We start from the raw sequence: 24,371 nt of genomic DNA, 5'->3' as shown, positions 1-24,371 counted from the left end.
GCAGCAAATAATGAAATCACAAGCAAGATTCTCGGCACTACTCACAACCGCTGATAGGTTCCATTCTCCAGTGTGTATTGCAGCCAATATCCCGGAGCGTGCTAAGGGTGGTGCACAGACTCAAAGTATACAGTCTTTGTAATAAATATCCAACGTAAGAAGAAAAAGTCTGTCTCTCACCCAATTAGCAAAAGTAACAAAATTTCTTTATTCACCAAAGCGGGTTATCATGGCGTGGATGAACACAGATCAGGCTACAGCTGTTTCGCGTTAATCACGCTTTTTCACAGCCCTGACGTCATCACGTATTACGGTCATTTATATACAACGTTGAATTTACATAATTAACATATTTAAAATCACATACAAACAAGTAATGGCAAAAGACCATAATAATACTGACATGTAATACTTATTTGCAACGTGCGCACAAGGCGAGCTTTTTCTACCAGCAGGTTCCATGAATACCGGACCTATCGTTCAGACCTAGCGGTCCGATAGCTTCCGTTTTCAATATAAGTTCAGTCTCCTCCTGGAGTAATCGCAACTGGCGATCACCTCCAGCCGGTAGATATTTTACCTGTTTCAAACCCATAAAGCAAAGATCAGAGGCATTACCATTATGCACTGTGTGAACATGGGCAATTAACTTCGGGCACCCTTTACCAGTTTTTAAGGATCTGACATGTTCTGAAAAACGTACATACATAGGGCGTATAGTTTTACCTAAGTAGTAAAATCCACACGTGCAAACAACCGCATATACTACGTATTTTGATTTACACGTGATAAAATCTCTTACTTCCCATTTAATGGGACCTAGCTGAACAGTTCTAACATCATTTAGAAACTCACAATAATTGCAATGCTTGCACTTATAGTTCCCCGGATCATGAGTAGCTCTACCCAACCATAGGTTTTTACGTTCTATTTGCCCTGTATCCACAAATCTGCCTTTTACAACCTCATCTCGTAAATTTTTACATCGCCGGAATGATATAAGGGGGCGCTGTTCAGTTAGATCTCGCAAATCCACATCACTCTCTAATAGGCGCCAATGCTTAAGTATAGTCTTTTTTACTACATCATCCATAGGTGAGTGGCAAAATGTGAATGCAAATCTAGGGGTACTGTCCTTCTTTTTACTTTTATTTCTCAGTAGGGTCACACGTGAAATGTTACGGGCCTTATCCCAAGCCTTTGTTATGACGTCCTGCGGATATCCCCGGGTAAGTAATCGTTGACTCAGTGTATATGCCTGTGCTTCAAACGATGTGTCTGTATTGTTTATCCTACGTAATCTTATAAATTGTCCATATGGGACTGATCTTTTTACATATATTGGATGATAGCTCTCATATTTAAGTAACGTATTTGTGGCACTTGGTTTTCGATACCCACTTGTCAGTAATTCATTATTTTTAACCTCTAAGTGTACATCCAGGAAGTTTATTTGATTACCCCCATATTCTGATGTAAAAGTCATATTATAGGTGTTGCTATTCATGTACTGTATAAAGTCAGTGAATTCCTCCTCTGTCCCAGCCCACACAATCAATACATCGTCGATATACCTGAGATATAAGGCAATTTTTGCCAAAAAATTGTTGGACACTGTAAAAATAATATCATCCTCCAACTCCGCCAAAAATAAATTTGCAAAAGTTGGGGCTACCGGCGTCCCCATCGCCGTACCAGCTCGCTGACAGTACCACTGATCAGCGAACTGGAAGGCGTTATGTTGTAAAACAAATGATAACATATCACAGGTGTATTGAATATGTGGTGTATCCATTGTTCCAAGGCGAAGCAATCGACGACGAATTGCCTGTACACCCGCATCCTGGGGGATGCGGGTGTACAGGCTCTCGACGTCAATGCTCACCAATGAAAACTCTTCTCTCCACTCAAAATCTGCCAGAACATTTAATAACTCCTTCGTGTCCTGTAAATAGGACGGGACCTGTTGGAGCAGAGGGCGTAGAATCCAGTCAAGGTATTTTGACAAGGGTTCCGTAATGGACCCCATACCTGCTACGATAGGGCGTCCCGGAGGGCGCTCCATATCTTTATGTAGCTTTGGTATCCAATACCAATAAGGTCTCATGGGTGATTCCGCAAACAATTTTTCAGCAAATTTTTTAGAAAAAATTCCAGATTCTACACCCCTTTGTAATAGCGTTCTAGCTTTAGAAATGTAATCTGGCGTCGGGTCCTTTTTTAGTTTTTCATACACATTGGAATCATTTAGCTGGCGATATGCTTCTTCTTTATAATAATCCTTGGTTATTAAAACAATATTTCCCCCCTTGTCCGCTGGCTTCACTATAACATCATTCCTGGACTTGAGCCATTTCAACTCTCTTTTTTCTGCTATAGTAAGATTAGGAGTAGCTCGGGGATAAATCAACGCTTTGATATCCCTGGCCTTGGTTAGTCCAAGTGGGGATTTTTTTTTTTTTTGGGGGGGGAATACCCTCTACTTTTAATCCCCCCTTGTCCGCTGGCTCTAATCTGGACTTATTTGAGCAATATGTGGCCAGGGATATCAAAGCGTTGATTTATCCCCGAGCTACTCCTAATCTTACTATAGCAGAAAAAAGAGAGTTGAAATGGCTCAAGTCCAGGAATGATGTTATAGTGAAGCCAGCGGACAAGGGGGCAAATATTGTTTTAATAACCAAGGATTATTATAAAGAAGAAGCATATCGCCAGCTAAATGATTCCAATGTGTATGAAAAACTAAAAAAGGACCCGACGCCAGATTACATTTCTAAAGCTAGAACGCTATTACAAAGGGGTGTAGAATCTGGAATTTTTTCTAAAAAATTTGCTGAAAAATTGTTTGCGGAATCACCCATGAGACCTTATTGGTATTGGATACCAAAGCTACATAAAGATATGGAGCGCCCTCCGGGACGCCCTATCGTAGCAGGTATGGGGTCCATTACGGAACCCTTGTCAAAATACCTTGACTGGATTCTACGCCCTCTGCTCCAACAGGTCCCGTCCTATTTACAGGACACGAAGGAGTTATTAAATGTTCTGGCAGATTTTGAGTGGAGAGAAGAGTTTTCATTGGTGAGCATTGACGTCGAGAGCCTGTACACCCGCATCCCCCAGGATGCGGGTGTACAGGCAATTCGTCGTCGATTGCTTCGCCTTGGAACAATGGATACACCACATATTCAATACACCTGTGATATGTTATCATTTGTTTTACAACATAACGCCTTCCAGTTCGCTGATCAGTGGTACTGTCAGCGAGCTGGTACGGCGATGGGGACGCCGGTAGCCCCAACTTTTGCAAATTTATTTTTGGCGGAGTTGGAGGATGATATTATTTTTACAGTGTCCAACAATTTTTTGGCAAAAATTGCCTTATATCTCAGGTATATCGACGATGTATTGATTGTGTGGGCTGGGACAGAGGAGGAATTCACTGACTTTATACAGTACATGAATAGCAACACCTATAATATGACTTTTACATCAGAATATGGGGGTAATCAAATAAACTTCCTGGATGTACACTTAGAGGTTAAAAATAATGAATTACTGACAAGTGGGTATCGAAAACCAAGTGCCACAAATACGTTACTTAAATATGAGAGCTATCATCCAATATATGTAAAAAGATCAGTCCCATATGGACAATTTATAAGATTACGTAGGATAAACAATACAGACACATCGTTGGAAGCACAGGCATATACACTGAGTCAACGATTACTTACCCGGGGATATCCGCAGGACGTCATAACAAAGGCTTGGGATAAGGCCCGTAACATTTCACGTGTGACCCTACTGAGAAATAAAAGTAAAAAGAAGGACAGTACCCCTAGATTTGCATTCACATTTTGCCACTCACCTATGGATGATGTAGTAAAAAAGACTATACTTAAGCATTGGCGCCTATTAGAGAGTGATGTTGATTTGCGAGATCTAACTGAACAGCGCCCCCTTATATCATTCCGGCGATGTAAAAATTTACGAGATGAGGTTGTAAAAGGCAGATTTGTGGATACAGGGCAAATAGAACGTAAAAACCTATGGTTGGGTAGAGCTACTCATGATCCGGGGAACTATAAGTGCAAGCATTGCAATTATTGTGAGTTTCTAAATGATGTTAGAACTGTTCAGCTAGGTCCCATTAAATGGGAAGTAAGAGATTTTATCACGTGTAAATCAAAATACGTAGTATATGCGGTTGTTTGCACGTGTGGATTTTACTACTTAGGTAAAACTATACGCCCTATGTATGTACGTTTTTCAGAACATGTCAGATCCTTAAAAACTGGTAAAGGGTGCCCGAAGTTAATTGCCCATGTTCACACAGTGCATAATGGTAATGCCTCTGATCTTTGCTTTATGGGTTTGAAACAGGTAAAATATCTACCGGCTGGAGGTGATCGCCAGTTGCGATTACTCCAGGAGGAGACTGAACTTATATTGAAAACGGAAGCTATCGGACCGCTAGGTCTGAACGATAGGTCCGGTATTCATGGAACCTGCTGGTAGAAAAAGCTCGCCTTGTGCGCACGTTGCAAATAAGTATTACATGTCAGTATTATTATGGTCTTTTGCCATTACTTGTTTGTATGTGATTTTAAATATGTTAATTATGTAAATTCAACGTTGTATATAAATGACCGTAATACGTGATGACGTCAGGGCTGTGAAAAAGCGTGATTAACGCGAAACAGCTGTAGCCTGATCTGTGTTCATCCACGCCATGATAACCCGCTTTGGTGAATAAAGAAATTTTGTTACTTTTGCTAATTGGGTGAGAGCCAGACTTTTTCTTCTTACGTTGGATATTTTTTGCAGCAAATAATGATCATGGTATGTAAATAAGGAGTAGTAGGCTCTCAAAGGGCAATAGACACATATAGATCAGAATATTATATAGTTTGGTAAAGACACAGTGAATCTTATACTTCCCAATTGGTGGGTCTAAAATGTAATTTTGTACATGGACAAAAAAAATTTTTAAGAAGAAAAATGTAAAAATGATACAGATAGTACAAAAATACAGATACATATGTACAGAATAATAAAATAAACGATAAAATAAAATACAATAAAATTGTCTCAGTGTGCTATGATATCTTTCAGAGGTATCAATAGCTATATACGGTCTTGTGTGTTTCTATATATTTAATCGGTATTAACTTACTTTTATTTATTTTTACCCATGCAGTATCTGTTTATGCGTACCAATAAATATAGAATGTAGAAAAGTAGTAATCGATGTTCAAAAAATGTTAAGAAATATAGAAATAGAATAAATGTTTCCACTTGCAGTGCAGGGCCCTTGCTTTTACCGCAAATATAATTTGTTAAGATCCCGTTTACATATCCCGGCCAAAGATCAACCAAAGAGGCGTATGTATATAGATCTAAAAACATAGGAAGATTCATTACTGCAACATTTTTCACTGAAGAAAGGATAAGCTATACATCCTGAAACGCATCTGAAAGGTTGCAGGACAATAGCAGTATACAGCCACTGAGAAAAAACCTTTTCCGCCACCTATCCCGCATGCAAGGCGCACACCGCATGCAAAATACTTTGCACCAAGCACCTTATCCAAGAACCACGGGGGGGACGCCCCCTGCACACTTGGAGCTGCAAGATAGAACAACATAGACTCTACCAACCTTTGCTGTGGAACCATAAGTCTAATTCAAGAGACAGTCTAACAGTGAAATGAGGAGAGGAGAGAGCGCCAGCCGCTACGGTACCGCCAACTACTAAGATATTGTCATTACACAGGTCCGTCGGCTGTTGCGATATTACCCGATACAGGAGCTTCTATCACCTACAAGGACTGGTGAGAGGTGGACTTACACCACATAAAGATATTTCACATTTGCCTTTTTTTTGGTTCCACATAAGGACATATGAGATATGTGAACGGGATCTTAACAAATTATATATGCGGTAAAAGCAAGGGCCCTGCACCGCACTGTTTACCTTACAAGTGGCAACATTTATTCTATTTCTATATTTCTTAACATTTTTTGAACATCGATTACTACTTTTCTACATTCTATATTTATTGGTACGCATAAACAGATACTGCATGGGTAAAAATAAATAAAAGTAAGTTAATACCGATTAAATATATAGAAACACACAAGACCGTATATAGCTATTGATACCTCTGAAAGATATCATAGCACACTGAGACAATTTTATTGTATTTTATTTTATCGTTTATTTTATTATTCTGTACATATGTATCTGTATTTTTGTACTATCTGTATCATTTTTACATTTTTCTTCTTAAAAATTTTTTTTGTCCATGTACAAAATTAAATTTTAGACCCACCAATTGGGAAGTATAAGATTCACTGTGTCTTTACCAAACTATATAATATTCTGATCTATATGTGTCTATTGCCCTTTGAGAGCCTACTACTCCCTATTTACATACCATATAATCAATCCAGTTCCACAGGTGCAGAACTAGCTAGTGCACTCAGGTCTTTGACACACATTAGATCGCCCATAGACTTTTTCAGTCGAGCACACCACACTAGTACTCAAATAATGATCATGATTATAACAAGATGGCCGATCACGATATGTTTCCGAAGTGGGAACATATCCCTAAGGTTACATAAAGAAAATATGTCAGGGTCCTCTGGGTCCACTCCCATTACATCACTGTCATCCTGATTCAATAAATTAATGCGTTCCATTTAAGTCAATAGAAAATTGGCCGGCTGCACACACGGTATAGAATAAGGGCTGTGATTGATGATCGTCCAAACAATGAGGCTTTGTTCACCCTCAGTATTTTGCTCAGTATTTTTTCAGTTCCACTCCTGATTTTGACTAGAAATACGGACTAAAAACTATGTGTAAATATTTATTTTACTGTGTGTGAACCCAGCCTTAATTGTATTGATTTCAGTGAACAAGCATATTGAGTTTTTCTCACCATTAAGTCTCTGGCAGCAGCAATTTCCTGTTCTTTTGCTCTGAGTCCACCTAACTCTGCATCTTTTTCTTCAAGCAGCTTATCATACTGATTCTAGCACATAAAATAGAGAAAAAAAGTATGGGTTTACATACTTGCAGCAGATTTTCATTCCATTGCGAGTATGTAAAGCCCTGTCCCCCTTATCCACCGCTGCCTGGTTAATACATTACTGATCCACGCTCCAGCCTGCTTTTGTGGCTCCCGGCTCCCTGACATCCTGCTCAGCCAATCTGTGCGCTGTCCTGCTGCCACCACTGATTGGCTGAGCGAGACATCAGGGAGTCGGGAGCCACAGAAGCAGGCCGGAGCACGGACGGGTAAAGAATTAACCGGGCAGCGGTGGGTTAAGGGGAACAGGGCTTTACATACTTGCAGCGGAATGAAAAATTTGAAGAAAAAGCTAAATTTGTGTTGGAGGGAAGCCTCAGATAAATTAATCTGTCAAAATCTGTCTCTTTCTGTTTCTGTAACATTTTTCAAAAATTTAGAGTAATACAGTGCCGGCCAAAATGATTGGCACCCCTGCAATTATGTCAGATAATATAGAAACATAGAAACATAGAAGATTGTCGGCAGAAAAAGACCACTGGGTCCATCTAGTTAATACTCCATCTAGATAATACTCAATTTTTTTTTCAGAAAATGATTGCAATCACAAATGCTTTGGTATTTTGCTGCGTTTACACGAAGCGATAATTCGCCCAATCGATCGTTTAACGATTTTGAAGAAAAGATTTGGCTTTTATAACAATCAGCGTTTAGACGAATAAATCGTTAGAAAATTCGTAAGAAAAATCATTATTGCGATAGTTTTTAAGATCGCTTAAGCCCATCTTTTACATAGGGAGAATCTTTGAAAGACTGTTTACACAAAGCGATCTGCGAAACGACGAACGATGATTTGAGAACAAGTTGAAAGATCAAAATAAACGATTTCTTGCTCGTCGCTTGATCGTTTGCTGTGTTTACACTAGCCGATTATCGCTCAAATGCGATTGTTATTGCGAAAATTCGAACGATAATCGTTTAGTGTAAACGCAGCATTAATCTCTTCATTTAATTTGTCTTCAAAAAGCCAAGTTGGAGATAATTCCACACCAAGCATAAAAAAGGGGGTGGACAAAAGTATTGGCACCCTTAGAAAAATCATGTGATGCTTCTTTAATTTGTGTAATTAACAGCACAAGAGATTTCAATGAAAGGTTGTGCAGATGGTGGCTAAAGAACCTCGACTAACATCCAAACAAGTTCTAGCTGCCCTGCAGTCCAAGGGTACAAAAGTGTCAACCTGTTTTATCCGCCACCGTCTGAATGGAAAGGGATTTTATGGTAGGATGCCCAGGAAGGCCCCACTTCTGACCAAGAGACATAAAAAAGCCAGGCTGGAGTTTGCCAAAACTTACCAGATAAAGCCACAAACTTTTTGAAAGAATGTTCTCTGGTCAGATGAGACAAAAGTAGAGCTTTTTTTGGAAAAGGCATCAACATAGAGTTTACAGGAAAAAAAGAGGCCTTCAAAGAAAAGAACACGGTCACTACATTCAAACATGGCGGAGATTCCCTGATGTTTTGGGGTTGCTTTGCTGCTTCTGGCTGCTTCTGCTTGACCGTGAGCATGGCATTATGAAGTCTGAAGACTATCAACACATTTTGCAGCATAATGTAGAGCCCAGTGTGAGAAAGCTGTGTCTCCCTCAGAGGTCATGGATCTTCCAGCAGGACAATGACCCAAAGCACACTTCAAAAAGCACTAGAAAATGGTTTGAGAGAAAGCACTGGAGACTTCTAAAGTGGCCAGCAATGAGTCCAGATCTGAATCCCATAGAACACCTGTGGAGAGATCTCAAAATGGCAGTTTGGAGAAGGCACCCTTCAAATCTCAGGGACCTGGAACAATTTGCCAAAGAAGAATGGTCTAAAATTCCAGCAGAGCATTGTAAGAAACTCACTGATGGTTACCCGAAGCGGTTGTTCGCAGCTAAAGGTTGTGCTACCAAGTATTAGGCTGAGGGTGCCAATACTTTTGTCCAGACCATTTTTGGAGTTTTGTGTAAAATTATCAATGTTTTGACTTTTTTTCTCATTCTCATTTTTCATTCATTGCAAGCAAAATAAATGAAGATATTATTACCAAAACATTTGTGATTGAAATCATTTTCTGGAAGAAATTGAGTATTATCTGACAGAATTGTAGGGGTTCCAATACTTTTGGCCAGCACTGTAAATCTGCAGTGTATGTAAGGAAAGAAAACATGCTGCTAATTTAAGGCGCTGACGAACTATACATACAATAATTACATCATTTTTTAACTTTCCAACTTGCCTATAAAATGCCTATAATGTTTACAAATCCAAGAAAACATACTACTACTTAAAACTGTTTTAGGTTACCTTGTGTTTTTCCATCAGTGCCATCATCTCGGCAATTTTGTGCTGACATTTGATATCAGTCTCTTTTTGCATCTGTAATGCTTCCTCAGATGATAACGTTAATCTTTCAACCTAAAAATAGTAGACACAGTGGTCTAAAGTGTAATATATACTGTATCAAAGGGAGCCCTACCTCTATGAGCAAGAATAGGTAACCATTCTGCTGCTTCCCTTGCTATGCTATAAATGTGTTATCAGATGTAGGAAAGAGAAACCAAAAGGTGGGGCATTTCTTTATACCACTTCTCACATCTTTATATGACAAGACATCAAGGGCCTAAGGTAGTTTGGGCATATTGATGTGTTACTACGTCTATGATAACAGTAGAAGCATGACTGTGGTAAACACAGGAGTGTAACTAAATGGCTGGGCCCTATAGCAAACTTTTCATGTCCCCTTCCCCAACTGATCACAAATCAAGTGTAGTCATAACCTTTAAAAGCCACCGGTTGTTGAAAATTATGACGGCTCAGTGGGCCCAGTGTATTGTAGAAGTGAGCAACTGGGAAGGCCCCGTAGCAGTTGCTATGGCTGCTATGGTGGGAGTTACGCCCCTGGATAAACATGAACTGCACTTTCTATCGGTACCTTTCTTGCCAATATGCAACTTTTCAATCACTTTTTTATTTTATTACAATTTTTCAAGATTTGATGTGACTAAAAATCTGCAATTTTTCACTTTGGTGTTCTTTCGTGCTCACACAGTTTACCTAGCGAGACCAGGAATGCGATAGTTTAATAGGTTGGGTAATTGTGCGTGTGATGAAAGCAAATATGTTCTCATTAGCAAAAGATATTGACATACCTCATGACGCAGCGTTTCTTCTTTTGTCTTTTCTTCTTCAATTTCCAGTTGCTTGCTGGTGACATCTTCCTCATACTGTGTTCTCATATTTTTAACCTGGGCTTGTAATTTATTTACCTTTTTAAAAAAAGTAAAAGCTTATGGCTATGTTCCCACAACATCTTTTTTTGCGTGAAAGACATCAGTCTTTTCATAAAGACGGACAATTCTGATGATCATGACCATTAACGATGTCTGTCTTTATCAAAACACGGCCATCTTTGAGGTAAAAAAGTCATTGTGGGAACATAGCCTACCAGTGTAATATTTAAACAATAATGTTTTCAGAAGTTTTCAGGTTTTGCTACTACACATAATGTCTTAACGCTAGATTGTACCTAGGATACTAAGAACCTCGCTTACTCACTACCTGGCCTTTTTTGCTACTTGAATAACTATATTGAACATTTACTTTATATTAACCCTTAGAAGACCCGGCCAATTAAAATTTTTGCATTTTCGTTTTTTCCTCCTAGTGCTTAAAAGGCCATAGCACTTGCATTTTTTCACCTAGAAACCCACATGAGCCCTTATTTTTTGCGCCACTAATTGTACTTTGCAATGACAGGCTGAATATTTGCATAAAGTACACTGCGAAACCAGAAAAAAATCAAAGCTTGGTGAAATTAAAAAAAAAGGCATTTCTTTTATTTGGGGGGTTTGTGTTTTTACGCCGTTCGCCCTGGGGTAAAACTGACTTGTTATATATGTTCCTCAAGTCGTTACGATTAAAACGATATATAACATGTATAACTTTTATTGTATCTGATGGCCTGTAAAAAATTCAAACCATTGTTAACAAATATATGTTCCTTAAAATCGCTCTATTCCCAGGCTTATAGCGCTTTTATCCTTTGATCTATGGGGCTGTAAGAGGTGTCATTTTTTGCACCATGATCTGTATTTCTATTGGTACCTTGATTGCGCATATGCGACTTTTTATTACAATTTTTCTGGATTTGATGCGACCAAAAATGCGCAATTTTGCACTTTGGGATTTTTTTGCACTTAAGCCGTTTACCATGCGAGATCAGGAATGTGATTAATTAATAGTTCGGGCGATTACGGACGCGGCGATACCAATTATGTTTATTCATTTATTTGTTTATTTTTATTAATAACATGGGAAAAGGGGGGTGATTCTGACTTTTATTAGGGGAGGGGGCTTTTTACTTATAACATCACTTTTATTTTTACTTTTACACATATACTAGAAGCCCCCCTGGGGGACTTCTAGTATATGCACTCAGATCTCTCATTGAGATCTTTGCTGTATAGTTATGCAGCAAAGATCAATGAGATCGGCACTCGTTTGCTTTTGGCTGCTGCAGCCGAAAACAAACGAGTGCGGAGCCGGGGACGGCGCCATTTTGGAGCAGTCCCCGGCCGGCATTAGGTACAGAGATCGCTATCTGCCGGTAATCGGAGGCAGCTGTCATCTTTGACAGCTGCCTCCAAATACCTGATTAGCGGGCACGGCGATCACACCGTGCCCGCTAATAGCCGCGATCCCGGGCTACATACGGCACCCGGGATTGTGGCGGTTCAGAGCGCGGGGAGGCGGCCATGGACGTACGGGTACGTCCAGGGTCACCTAAGGGTTAAAAAAGGCACTTATCTTTTTTATTATTATTATTATTAATGATTATTCGGGGGGAGTGGCTGTCTCCATCTTGAATCCTGCTTAACAACACCCCCCCCCCTTAGGTGATTTAAAAGAGACTCTGTCACCACAATTATGTTGCCATGAGGACAGTATATGCCTGGTGACAGGGGGCCAGAGTGAGTGAGCACGTAGTTAGTAGTCTGTGATATTCATGAGCTGGTTTTCTGCCCCACAACCCCCCAGTTATTGACAGGCTTCTGTCTAAGTATTGACAGGACCCTGCCAATTACCCGCGGTGGGGTAATACACCTTATTTGATCACATGATATGCTAAGAATCTAATTTTTATACTTGTATTGCAATTTAAAATATCTATGTAATGCTAATATCTTAGCATTTGCAGTGTGCCATTGTACTTTTTAGTCATAGTATTTTTACATGTGTTTTTGCATAGTTATGTCATATACTTATGACACATGGAAAATCATACCTCTGCTTCAAGAACACTACACTGCTTGCATCCTTCCTTTATTTTGCCTTTTAATGATCTGTTCTACAAAAATAAAGAAAAACTATGCAGTTATCACAGTTTTATATTTCATAGTAAATTCTGAATAACTGGTGTTTTTTATCTCTAATTCATTCTGCATGTACTACTTCTATAATAGTCATTTGATTATCACGTTTCACGTGGACTTCTGTAGCCAGCACCTCTGTTCTAATTTCATATGAGAGTGAAGTATTGTTTCACCATACGTCTGAAGGTCCTATTCTGCAGGCCGACATAGAGGGGGAAACGAGCGCTGTCATCGCTCGTTTGCTCCTCGTTCCCCGCTCGCTGCCACCCCTATTCCACGTGGCAACAGCGAGCGGCTGAGTGCGGGAGGGGCCGGGGAGCTGCAGGGGGCTGCCCGGGTGATTGCTAGATCGTCTGGGCAGCCCATAGAGGATAGTGGTGGTTTGCTGCCGCAGCTCCTATTCCGCAGAGCGACGGCGGCTGACATGAACGATGTCGGCTGATCGTTGCCCTCTATTCCACGGGGCAATTATTGGCCGTTATTCTTCTAATGATTAGTGGAATTTTCTACACTTGCTTGGTGGCGTACAGGTATAGAATGGCATGAATAGATGCAGATTAGAAAATAATCTACAGATATCTAATGCTGTGTTCACACATGACATTTTTATGATGATGTGAACAAACCCAAGAGTTAATGTGAAGACTTTTGAAACAAATAAATCCACTCAGTTTGTAGAAAACCAAGATCATTCCTTAAAGATCTTGTATCTTGTAGAGATAAGCAAACTTATAGTAAATCCAGGTTTCCATCCATCTTCTTCAGGCAGCGGGATTCAAATGCCAAGCATTGTGTTTTCAGGTGAGCCCTTAAAGGGAATCTGTCAGGTCTGTACCAGGTACAGAGATGCAGAGACAGGCAGAGGTGATAGTGTGATAAAACAAATGATGCTTTTCTCTAAAACACTAGGGAGAAGTGATGGGGAGGACCCTGGGAGAACAAGATTAGGCAAGAGTAGGATATCTTAAATTTTTTATGCAGCCTCAGCACTATATCAAACATTTTAAATGGCTTTACCCCTTTAAGGGGTTAATGTTTGATGTAAAAAAAAACATGAATAAAACAATGTAAATTTTTTAAATTGGCATTTGTAAAAGTATTGATGGAAAGAAAAAGAGTGACATTTATATCAATAGTTCAACCTATAATTTGTCCCATTTAGTAAGAATTCAGAAATGTTTTCAGTCTCATCAAGAAAATGTTGTATGCAATTGTTCTTGTCTATTGAAAACAACATCCATTTCTGTCCTTTGGTCAAAAAATTGAGAAATAAGACTGAAACAATGGACATAAATAAACATAAATAAAAGGGTTAGGCTATGTTCAAACAACGTAAAAAAAACCCCATAAAAGGCATCTGCTTTTTCTTTTTAATGTGAATTAACTGACTGCTATGCATTGAAGTCAATGCGCACAATGTATAAAATGACAGACGTTATCTGCGCGGATGTCAAAATAATGTTCATGTCAATTATTTTCAGACGTCTTTTGCAAACAGCGGACGTTATTTTTTTTGTTGTTCACGCACAGTTTTTCTTAGTTTTTACTATTAAATTCAATGGAGTTTTTAATTAAAGACACATCCAAAGGCCAATTAGTAAACTCAAACTAGAATAATGTACCAGCACCTGTTGCACTGAAAGGCAGCCAATCCTCAAAATAACAGACATCATTAAAAAAAAAATTATAAATGGACAAGAAAAAACGTTGTGGGAACATAGTCTTAAAATGAGTTTTCCAAGCAAATTGGTCTATGGTGGGGCCAACACCTGTGCTGATTACCTGTTTGGCACGCTATACAAGCTCTTGTTCACCTAAACAGGAGCTGAGCTGCAGTCACACCTCACCACAACTACACAGTAGACGGAGACTAATTCCGTTCTATATGTAGTGTGGGCACCAATCAGTGACTGCTGGACTTTCCTGTGGATAGTTCATCAGTCCGTTTTGCCCAGAAAAGACCTGAAATATTAAATATTATAATATTAGATATTACTGAACAGTGACAACAGTTAAAACTGCATACTTCCTGCTGTAGCTCTTCAATCGTTTTATTTTTATTTTCAAATTGTTTCTTCAGTGTGCTCAACTGAAAGGTGAAAAGAAATTTGTAATATGCACATACATATTGTAAATAGCATCAGTGAGTTGATAACAAAACTGGATCACACAGACTGGAAGTCTTATCACACAGACTGGAATAAGAAAGAAAGTAGAGCTTTCAAACAGTAGCCTGCAAAAGATCATATAGGCTATATACAAGTTTAGAAAGAAAATAAAGCTCACGCAGCAAGCTATTAAAACAATATATATTTTGGGCCAGTATCGACTAAGGGCCCTATTCCACAGTAACAATAATCGGATCAGCCTCATTTGGCCCGATTCGGCCGATTATTGTTCGGTGAAATAGAGAGAATGATCAGCCGATGATCGTGTCATCGGCTGATCGTTCAATTAGGGCCAGACCTAAAATCATCGTTCCTCCACCGTGCATCGCTACGGTTGAATAGCGGTGCGCGGCGGGCGACCGACGATTTGACAAGCAGCAGCATACATTACCTGTCCAGGCTACTTCCCCGCGCGGTCTTCATCTCCGGGTCCCGCGCACTCTTATCTTCGCGCTCTACCTTCAGCTGACCGGCCATTCTGAAGATAGAGAGCGCGGGACCCGGGGATGAAGACAGCACGGAGAAGAAGCCTGGACAGGTAATGTATGCTGCTGCAGGGGGTGCAAGGACATGTCCTTGCAGCCCTCGCTCAATGTGGAATAGGCCCAGTAAACGAGTGGCGATCTAGCAGATCGCTGCTCGTTTACATCGTTAATCAGGCCCTCCTCGGCCCGTGGAATAGGACCCTTAGTGAGGGTCCATTTACACAGAAAGATTATCTGACAAATTATGTGCCAAAGATTTGAAGCCAAAGCCAGGAATGGATTTGAAAAGAGGAGACATCTCAGTCTTTCCTTTATGACCTGATCTCTGTTTATAGTCTGTTTCTGGCTTTGGCTTCAAATCTTTGGCAGATAATCTGTCAGATAATCTTTCTGTGTAAATGGACCCTTAAGTGTTGACATCCTCTAATTTAGGTAGTTAGACGAGAAGAAACAGCAGAGACTACACTATTCTCAGACAGGATAGGTTCAGGTTTGAGATTGGGAGACAAGACTAAGGTAAAACTTCTGGAAAGAAAGTAACCTTAACATTCTTAGCACTGGGTCTAAAGGTCTGATTAACTAACCTGTACCCAGCAGCAAATTGTCATTTTTGTCCATTTTCCCCATATTTACTAAAGGTGTGCAATTAAATTTTTCAAAAAAAACGCCAAGTGGGCGTCAAGTGGGTGTGTCCTTTTAAACCAGCCACAAATGACAGATTTTATTAAGCAATCTGTAATTTTTTAATGGGTTTTTTATTCTAAAAATCAGCCACTTCTAATGTAGCGGTAAGATCAGATTTTCATTTTGTCCTGTGAAAAACCTGACAAATTTACTAAGGGTATGCACCACTTTAATGAATATTCAAACAGACCAAGAAAATAAAGAGATCACCAAGAGCACAAATTAATCTTGTACCCAGAATGATGTACACAAAAATGTAAAAATGTAATACATATATATACATTGACTCTTAAGGTATTTGAATATAAAGATATTTATGGACACATTAGTTAAATTAATTAAAATTAACTTTTTAGACATAAAGATCACAATGTAGCTAAAACATATAAAATAGCAGATAACATATTTAGATAAAAGGGAAACTCGTGAAAATACTAGCACTGCCTATCAGACTCCTGGGAAAGATGTGTGGATAGCAGCGTACTGGGCAGAAAACGGCTATCTGCACGCCGTAGGGAAAAGACAATGAAAAGGCATATAATTGCCGTTCCGCGCTGTGCCAAAAGTTGATCACCAATCAACCATACCGCCAGCGGACCACTACTCATCTGCAATCTGCCATCGGCAAGTTCATTACTTCACTCAAGACCAGGTCAGTGTGCGATTCATATAGCTACGTTATACAATAGTGAAACACTTTTGTGATACACCAATTGCCCTAACCTCTTGATTCATATATCACACCTCCATAATTGTAAATTCATCATATTACCCTTACTACATTTTGGCACAGCACGGAACGGCAATTATATGCCTTTTCATTATATTTAGATAAAATATAGTAGATAAAATCTTTTTTGATTCTACTAGGATAGTACAGGTTCCTTGGTGCAGCTTACAGAAGTAAGAAGGAACTAAAGTGGGTCTTCTAAATGTAGGGGAGAATAATATAACACAGCAGTAGTGAGGAAAGTTTATAGTATATGGCACAGTGCAAAAGTGCGTTTTAGCACATATCACTTAAAATAAAAACCCTAAGAATTGTTCTGAGAAAAAAAGAAAAAAGAAAAAGGAGCAACATGAAAATAAATCATAATGTTTATTTTACACAACTTACACTAATTTGTCATTTATATCATACCTTTTTTTCCAGTGTTTTTTGTTGTTTTTCTTTTTTCAAATATTCGCTTTCAAAATGTTTCATCTAGGGCAGAGGCATTAAAGAAACAACAAAAGTTACAGTAAAAATAATATGTTGTACTTTGCAACTTTAAAATTATAAGAACTGAAAGGCAAAGGCAAAACCCGGTCTAAAAAACAGCCAAGTGGGTGTTTCCTACCTCTAGGTACAGCATTTTTTTTTACATTTGTAGGCTATATTCACACAGCGTAAATTAACGGCCGTTGTTTTCACCCGGCCGGACACGTACGCCTGAAACTACGGCTTCCTAGCATGTTTCTAAGCGAGTTGACACAGGTCATTTACTTTAAATACTGCGCCCAGCCCGAGAAACCACTCAGAACATTTTTTACATTAAAATCAAGTTTAATTCGGCAGATATGTTTTACGTTCGCGGCCGCATTGAAATCCATGGCCGTTGTTGGAGCACTACCAGTAGTTTGTATATATTGCAGTCAAGTTTATAAACCTCAAAACAATGGCCGTAGTTTTGCGGTGAGGACTACGACCGTTGTTTTATTTAGTGTGACCATAGCCTTAAAGATAGATTTTTTTTTCCGAAAGACCTCAACTCTTTTTTTCTGATTTTTCACACAAATATGTTGGGTGGCATATGTATGGAGGTCTTTTCCCTTTTAAGCACTACTTAACCCCTTCCCCCAATATGACGTCCAGGGACGTCATGAAAAGCAGTGCCATTCTGCATCATGACGTCCCTGGACGTCATGCTCTCCCTGCCTCCCCCCACTGTCCCTGGCTGAGATCGGGCAGCAGAAGGAGGCTGTGTCACACAGCCTCCTCCTGCTGCCACTGCCCAGAGAGGGGCCGCGCTCCCCCCCCGGGCAGTTAACCCCATAGACGCCGCGGTCGGTGCGACCGCAGCGTCTATGGGGAGATCTGCTGCTTCTCGCAGATCGGATGCTGGGAGGAGGCAGCTGCACATGCTGTGCCGCTGCTGTGCTCCTCCCAGGCGACCGCTCCCTGCCCTAGCCGACCCCGCACCCCCTCCTCCCCGTGCTCTGCCTCCCCAGCCTGCTCTCTCCCTCTCCAGGCGCCCCCCTCCCCGTGCTCCCTCTCCCCAGACCCCCCCTCCCCGGAGCCGCGCGAGTAATCGCGCGACTGCGGGAGGGTAACCATAGCAACCCAGACGCTTCCCAGTGCGTCTGGGGTGCTATGATTTCTAATGATCAGGCCCCTGCACTGAGGCAGGGACCTGATCATTTGAATGATCTGTCAGTATAACACTGACAGATCATTCAATATATAATGCATTACAGCACTGATCATGTGCTGTAATGCATTATATTTGTGAAAAAGTGAAAGTAAAAAAACCCCACTAAGCACACACATACATACATAAATAAATATTTAATTACAATAAATAAATTAAATAAATAAATACATAATAAATAAATAAACAATTGAAATAAATAAATAAACATAAATAAATATACACATTCCCCATCCTCCCTTTATTAATGATCCCCTATAAATAAAGTACACATATGTGGTATCGCCGCGTCCGTAATGACCCCATCTATTAACCTGTTACATTAATTTTTCCACCTGATTAACGCCATTAAAAAAATCAATAAAAAACTAACAAAAATTTAAAGTTTTTGTTAATCCCGCCCCCTAAAAATATAGAAAAAACGTCACATATACCCAAAAGGTGTACCACTAAAAGCATCAGCTTATGCCGCAAAAAAAAAGCCCTCACATAACTCCATTGGCGAAGAAATTAAAATATTACCACTCTTACAATATGCAAGACACAAACAGTTTTTATAGTATAAATACCATAAACTATAACAAGAGCTATATAAAATGGATATCACTGTAATCGTACCGACCTGACAAATAACTATAACATGTCATATGCAACGTATAGTAAACGGCGTACAAAAAAAGATGAAAAACAGCTGCTAAATTGTGTTTTTTATTTGTACCATCTCATAAAAAAATTTAATAAATAATGATCAGAGTGTCACATGTTCCCCCCAATGTTACTGATGGAAACGTAAACTTGTCTTTCACAAATATTTTGGCACCCCAAGGCCTCCGTGACATGATATAATGACTATAAAAAACCTTAAATAAGAAAAGACCCCAAAAATACATAAGGCTTCTGTCATGTCTGCGGCCTGTGGTTGAGTCAGGTGACGCACAGCGGCCACATATGGGGGATTTCTAGAAACATTGGAATAAGGGGAATAAACAGTGAGCTCCATTTCTCAGTCAGTATTTGCTGTGTTAGAGGAAAAAAATGGATTAAAATGGAATATCTTCCAAAAAAATGAGAATTTTAAATTTCCCCTCCAAATTGCTTACATTTCTGCGAAACACCTAAAGGGTTAATACACTTATGAAACGTTACTCTGAATACGTTGAGGGGTGCTGTTTTTACAATGGAGGGATTTATGGGGGTAACTAACATACAGGCCCCACAAATCCACTTCAGAACTGAACTGGTCCCTAAAAAAATCTGAATTTGAAATTTTCCTGAAAATGTGAAAATCATTGCAAAATTTCGAAGCCCTCTAACATCCTAACTAGTAAAAGGACATTCACCAAATGACGTCACCATAAAGTAGACATGTTGTAGATGTTGCAGTAATAATTAATTCATGTGGCATAACTATTTTTCTCAGAAAAAGAGAATTTTGAATATAAAGGATTGTAAATGTTTCTAATTTTTGCGCAAATTTTGTGTTTTTCACAAAAAACTACTGAGTGTATCAACCAAAGTATACCACAAACATAAAGAGGAATATGTCACGAAAAAACAATCTCAGAATAACCATGATAATTAAAAGCACCGCAGAGTTACCACTACATAAAGAGAGACAGGTCAGATTTGCAAAATAGGCCCTGGTCATTAAGGCCAAAACAGGCTGCGGAGGCAAGGGGTTAATACATAAGGCCTTTGATGAAGCATGGCATGCCACTTCTTTTTCCATTGGATATGTCTGTCATGCTATGTATTTATTTGTTATAAATTTGCAGTAGTCAACAAAGCATGTTCCCAGTTCAAATACCTTCTCTTCATGGAGAATGCTATATTCTTTGTCTTTTGTGATCATCTGCTCTTTTAAAGACTCATTTTCCTTCCTAAATATATTTTTGGAAAAAGATGTTTAACAAATTGTTACGATAAAGCACACAAAGTTTGCCAAAAAAGTCCATGCTGTTAACACCTCAAGTAAATTTTAAAACATTTTCGGTAAACAACCCCTTTAACAGATCAGTTTTTAAATGTTTAATTTTAACATACATAAAAATTTGGTCATTCTTTTAAATACTTTATTTTCACAATGTAAGTCAATGCAAAACGGATCCTGACGGATGGCATACAACTGCATCCATTTTTATCATCCCTTTTTTCCCCCCATAACATAGATTAACCCCTAGACGACCCAGGGCGTACCTGTACGTCCAGGTGTCGCTAGGGGAGTTCAAAACAAGGTCGCACGGTGGCCCTGCTCTGAACCGCCGCGGCCCCAGGTGCCGCTCGTAGCCCGGGACTGCAGCTACTAGCGGGCAGGGTCCGATCGCCGTGCCCGCTAATTAAGAATTCAGATGCAGCTGTCAAAGTCATAGATAGTTATATATTGTAAATTACTTTTTTTTAAAAGGGGGTTGTGAGGTAAAAGAGGATTTACAGATTGTGAATTTTATGACACTTTTAATTTTTAACTTGCCTTAAATGATCATTTATTTTATCTAGGCTTTCGATCTTCTTTATTGCCTGATCTCTTTGTTGTTTACATGCCTAAAAGTATGAGATAAAATAAAAAATTCATAAGATATATGAAATCTAGGTCAACTATGGTATAGTAGACCAATGTAGTAATAAAGCTCACCAAGCACCTGAGTAAGTGCAGGCATGTGCTTTGGTGGCACCAATAATGCAAAAGGGAAGACATCTAGTGGCTCATTTGTGCAGATAAAAATAGCAACATTTTTTGGATGGTAACAACACAGGCCAATTTACATCTCAATACCAACAACAAACGAGTTTCTGGTCAGTATGACCCTTAGTCATAGCTTATGGATATACTATGGTATGCTTATTTTTTGCAGAATGCCCTTGTACTAAAAGGGAATCTGTCAGCACACAGGCCCTACCTGAGGTGCTGACAGTGAGCTATAGTTGGCAGTCCACTAGTGAGCATGTTTCCTTTTGGTAATTTGTCTGTGCAGAGGATTATGCACAGGTCTCAGGTCTCCTATTGTAATGAAGTTACAAACAGGAGTTGCAGCTCTGCGTTTTATGGCTCGTTCTGGCACGCCTCACCTCTGCTTTCTCCTCCCTCTCCTTCATGAATAATCAATGCCGCCCGGTCTCCTTCTCACTCAGCTGTCAGTCATTGTCTCTGATTGCAAAGAAACACTGAGATATAGTTGAATCTCTGTGTCCAAATGTGTTGGAGCTGTGTTGTAGGGGTAAATCGCCTGCCCAAGAGCAGTTGGTTCTTTGGTTCAGCCCCATAGACCAAAGGACAAAAGCGCTATAAGCCTGGGAATGGAGCGATTTTAAGGAACATATTTATGTTAACAATGGTTAGAATTTTTTACCGGTCATCAGATACAATGAAAGTTATACATATTATATATCGTCATAATCGTAACAATTTGAGGAACATATATAACAAGTCAGTTTTACCCCAGGGCGAATGGTGTAAAAACGAAAAAACCCCAAACAAAAGAAATGCGCTTTTTTTTCAATTTCACCACACTTTTGGTTTCGCAGTGTACTTTATGAAAAAATTCAGCCTGTCATTGCAAAGTACAATTAGTGGCGCAAAAAATAAGGGCTCATGTGGGTCTCTAGGTGGAAAAATGCAAGTGCTATGGCCTTTTAAGCACAAGGAGGAAAAAACGAAAACGCAAAAATTAAAATTGGCCCGGTCCTCTAGGGGTTAAAAGTGCAAAGAATTCCCAATCAGGTCCAAATTAGTTTAGTATTTTAAATACAGATGAGAAAAAATTTATTGCACTTTTAAAATTGATACAATAATGAGAAATAACAAAAAAATAGATAATTATATTTCATTTCCATCAGGGCATTCGAACCAAAGAAACAACTGCTCTTGGGCTCTAGATAGGTGATTTACCTCTAGACAGAGGAGTAAGCTGCATTCAGAAACACTGGCTGACAGCCTGGCTGAGTGAGCAGGAGGCCGGGCAGCATTGATTATTCATGAAGGAGAGGGAGGAGGAAGCAGTGGTGAGGCGGACAGAGTGTGGCACAAATGCTGAGCTACAACTCTTCATTACAATAGGACACCTGAGACTTGTGCATAATCCACTGCATGGACAAATTACTAAAAGGAAACATGCTCACTAGGGGACTGCCAGCTACAGCGCACTGTCAGAACTTTGGGTAGTGCCCATATGCTGACAGATTCCCTTTAAAGGGGTAGTGCGGCGGTAAAGAATTATTGACAGAATAACACACATTACAAAGTTATACAACTTTGTAATGTATGTTATGTCTGTGAATGGCCCCCTTCCACGTGTCCCAGCACCCCCACCCGTGTACCCGGAAGTGTGGTGCGCTATACTCACCTGTCACGTGCCGACTCGTCTCCGATCTTCAGTCTGCGATGTTGTCTTCGGAAGGCCGGGCCGAATCCCTCCGAGCGTCCTGAGTGCCGGCCGCCCTCTTCAGCGTCATCGGCTTTGCAATTAAGCTCCATTCACTTCAACCGAACTGAGTTTCAAAACCCCACCCAAACTGAAGACAAGAGTCGTGCTGTTTCTGGAAGAAAGTGGCCATGTTTTTCTAACGCTGGATACCCCCTTTAACCCCTTGCCGCAAAATGACGTTCCTGGAACGTCATGTAAAGCAGGTAGTTCCCGCAACATGACGTTCCAGGAACGTCATGGCTTCCCTGCCTCCCCCCGCTGTCCCTATAGAAGATCGGGCAGCAGGAGGATGCTATATCACACAGCATCCCCCTGCTGCCTCTGCCCGGAGGGGAGCCGCGCTCCCCCCCGGGCAGTTAACCCCATAAACGCCGCGGTCAATGCGACCGCAGCGTCTATGGGGAGATCGGGCGATCGGGCGGCGGGGGGAGGCTGCAGCACGTTGCCTCCCCTCACCGCCACAACTAGTATGTCCCCCGGCCCCCTCCCCTTGTCCCCCGATACCGGAGATCACCGCTGTTACCGTTATAGCGGTGATCTCCGGTACCGGGAATTACCGGCGCCGCCGAGAGCTTTCATCTCCCCCCACCGTGAATCCACGGTGGGGGGAGATGAAAAATGTCCCCTCAGACCCCAGATCAGCCCCCCGATCAGACCCCAGATCACCGTACCCGGGCGGCCATCAGATCCAAGATGGCCGCCCCCATCCCTGCGATGTTTGTTCGCAGGGATGGAAATAAAATAATGATCAAAGCCCCATGCTCTCCGCCACCGGAGGTAGCGGAGAGCATGGGGCAGTGATCGGGGACCCCCCCGTGTGGTCCCGGAGCAGGCGATCGGCGGTATATACTATATACCGCCGATCGCCTGTTCCCAGTGCTGCCGGCACTTTTTATCCCCTGTCACCATAAATCATTGGTGACAGGGGATAAAAAGTGTTACAGTGTCGCCCCCCAAGTCGCCCCCCACCCCCCCTGTCACCCCCGTCCCCCAGTCACCCCCCCTTCCCCATATACTCACCGGATCCACGGAGCTCCTTCCTCCTCGACGTCCTGGCTGGTTATGAAGTGCGCATGCGCTCCACAACCAGCCAACTCTGAAAATTTAAAGTGACAGAGACCAATTTGGTCTCTGTCACTGAACTATGATTACTGTGATAGAAAATATCACAGTAATCATAGTAATACAGTGAAACAAATGTGTAAAGTACAAAAAGTGACAAACACACAAAAAAATAAAACACACTTTTTTTTATTATAGTAATAACTGCAGTTTACTCCCAGATTATTCCTAACCCCCCAGATTACCCGTAACCGCCCCAGGTTGCCTGTAACTGCCCCAGGTTGTCCGTAATCACACCAGATTGCACATAACCGCCCCAGACTGCACGCAACCACCGCACGTTGACCGTAACCACCGCACACTGCCTCTAACCACCCCACGTCGCCTCTGACCACCGCACGTCGCCTCTAACCACCGCACGTCGCCTCTAACCACCCCACGTCGCCTCTGACCACCGCACGTCGCTTTTAACCACCGCACACTGCCTCTAACCACCGCACGTCGCCTCTGACCACCGCACGTCGCCTCTAACCACCCCACGTCGCCTCTAACCACCGCACGTCGCCTCTAACCACCCCACGTCGCCTCCAACCACCGCACGTTGGCTCTAACCACCGCACACTGCCTCTAACCACCGCACGTTGCCTCTGACCACCCCACGTCGCCTCTAACCACCGCACACTGCC

At 40.9% G+C, this 24,371-nt stretch overlaps 2 protein-coding genes across 5 annotated transcripts in view; both read right to left on the bottom strand.

Annotated features, from left to right (window-relative positions):
- LOC138767644 (synaptonemal complex protein 1-like) overlaps positions 1-20,086 on the bottom strand; it is a 42,708-nt gene extending 22,622 nt beyond the window's left edge. Inside the window, exons 1-7 of the mRNA XM_069945293.1 lie at positions 20,010-20,086; positions 16,933-16,995; positions 14,481-14,543; positions 12,367-12,429; positions 10,232-10,348; positions 9,387-9,497; positions 6,954-7,046 (exon numbers count right to left, since the gene is read on the bottom strand). Coding sequence (XP_069801394.1) covers positions 6,954-7,046; positions 9,387-9,497; positions 10,232-10,348; positions 12,367-12,429; positions 14,481-14,543; positions 16,933-16,995; positions 20,010-20,054 — 555 coding nt within the window. The 5' untranslated portion in view covers positions 20,055-20,086. The remainder of the gene's footprint in view (positions 1-6,953; positions 7,047-9,386; positions 9,498-10,231; positions 10,349-12,366; positions 12,430-14,480; positions 14,544-16,932; positions 16,996-20,009) is intronic.
- Positions 20,087-20,641: 555 nt separating this feature from the next.
- The window catches only part of LOC138767636 (synaptonemal complex protein 1-like), a 45,458-nt gene continuing 41,728 nt past the window's right edge, over positions 20,642-24,371 (bottom strand). For all 4 annotated transcript variants that reach the window (XM_069945278.1, XM_069945281.1, XM_069945280.1 and 1 more), the window contains exon 20: positions 20,642-20,743. In XM_069945278.1, the coding sequence (XP_069801379.1) occupies positions 20,657-20,743 (87 nt within the window). In that variant the 3' untranslated portion in view covers positions 20,642-20,656. The remainder of the gene's footprint in view (positions 20,744-24,371) is intronic.

Source organism: Dendropsophus ebraccatus, chromosome 11, assembly GCF_027789765.1.
Source record: "Dendropsophus ebraccatus isolate aDenEbr1 chromosome 11, aDenEbr1.pat, whole genome shotgun sequence".
Lineage (NCBI taxonomy): Eukaryota > Metazoa > Chordata > Amphibia > Anura > Hylidae > Dendropsophus > Dendropsophus ebraccatus.
The sequence above is the reverse complement of the archived record's forward strand: the minus strand, read 5'-3'. Positions and strand labels throughout refer to the sequence as shown.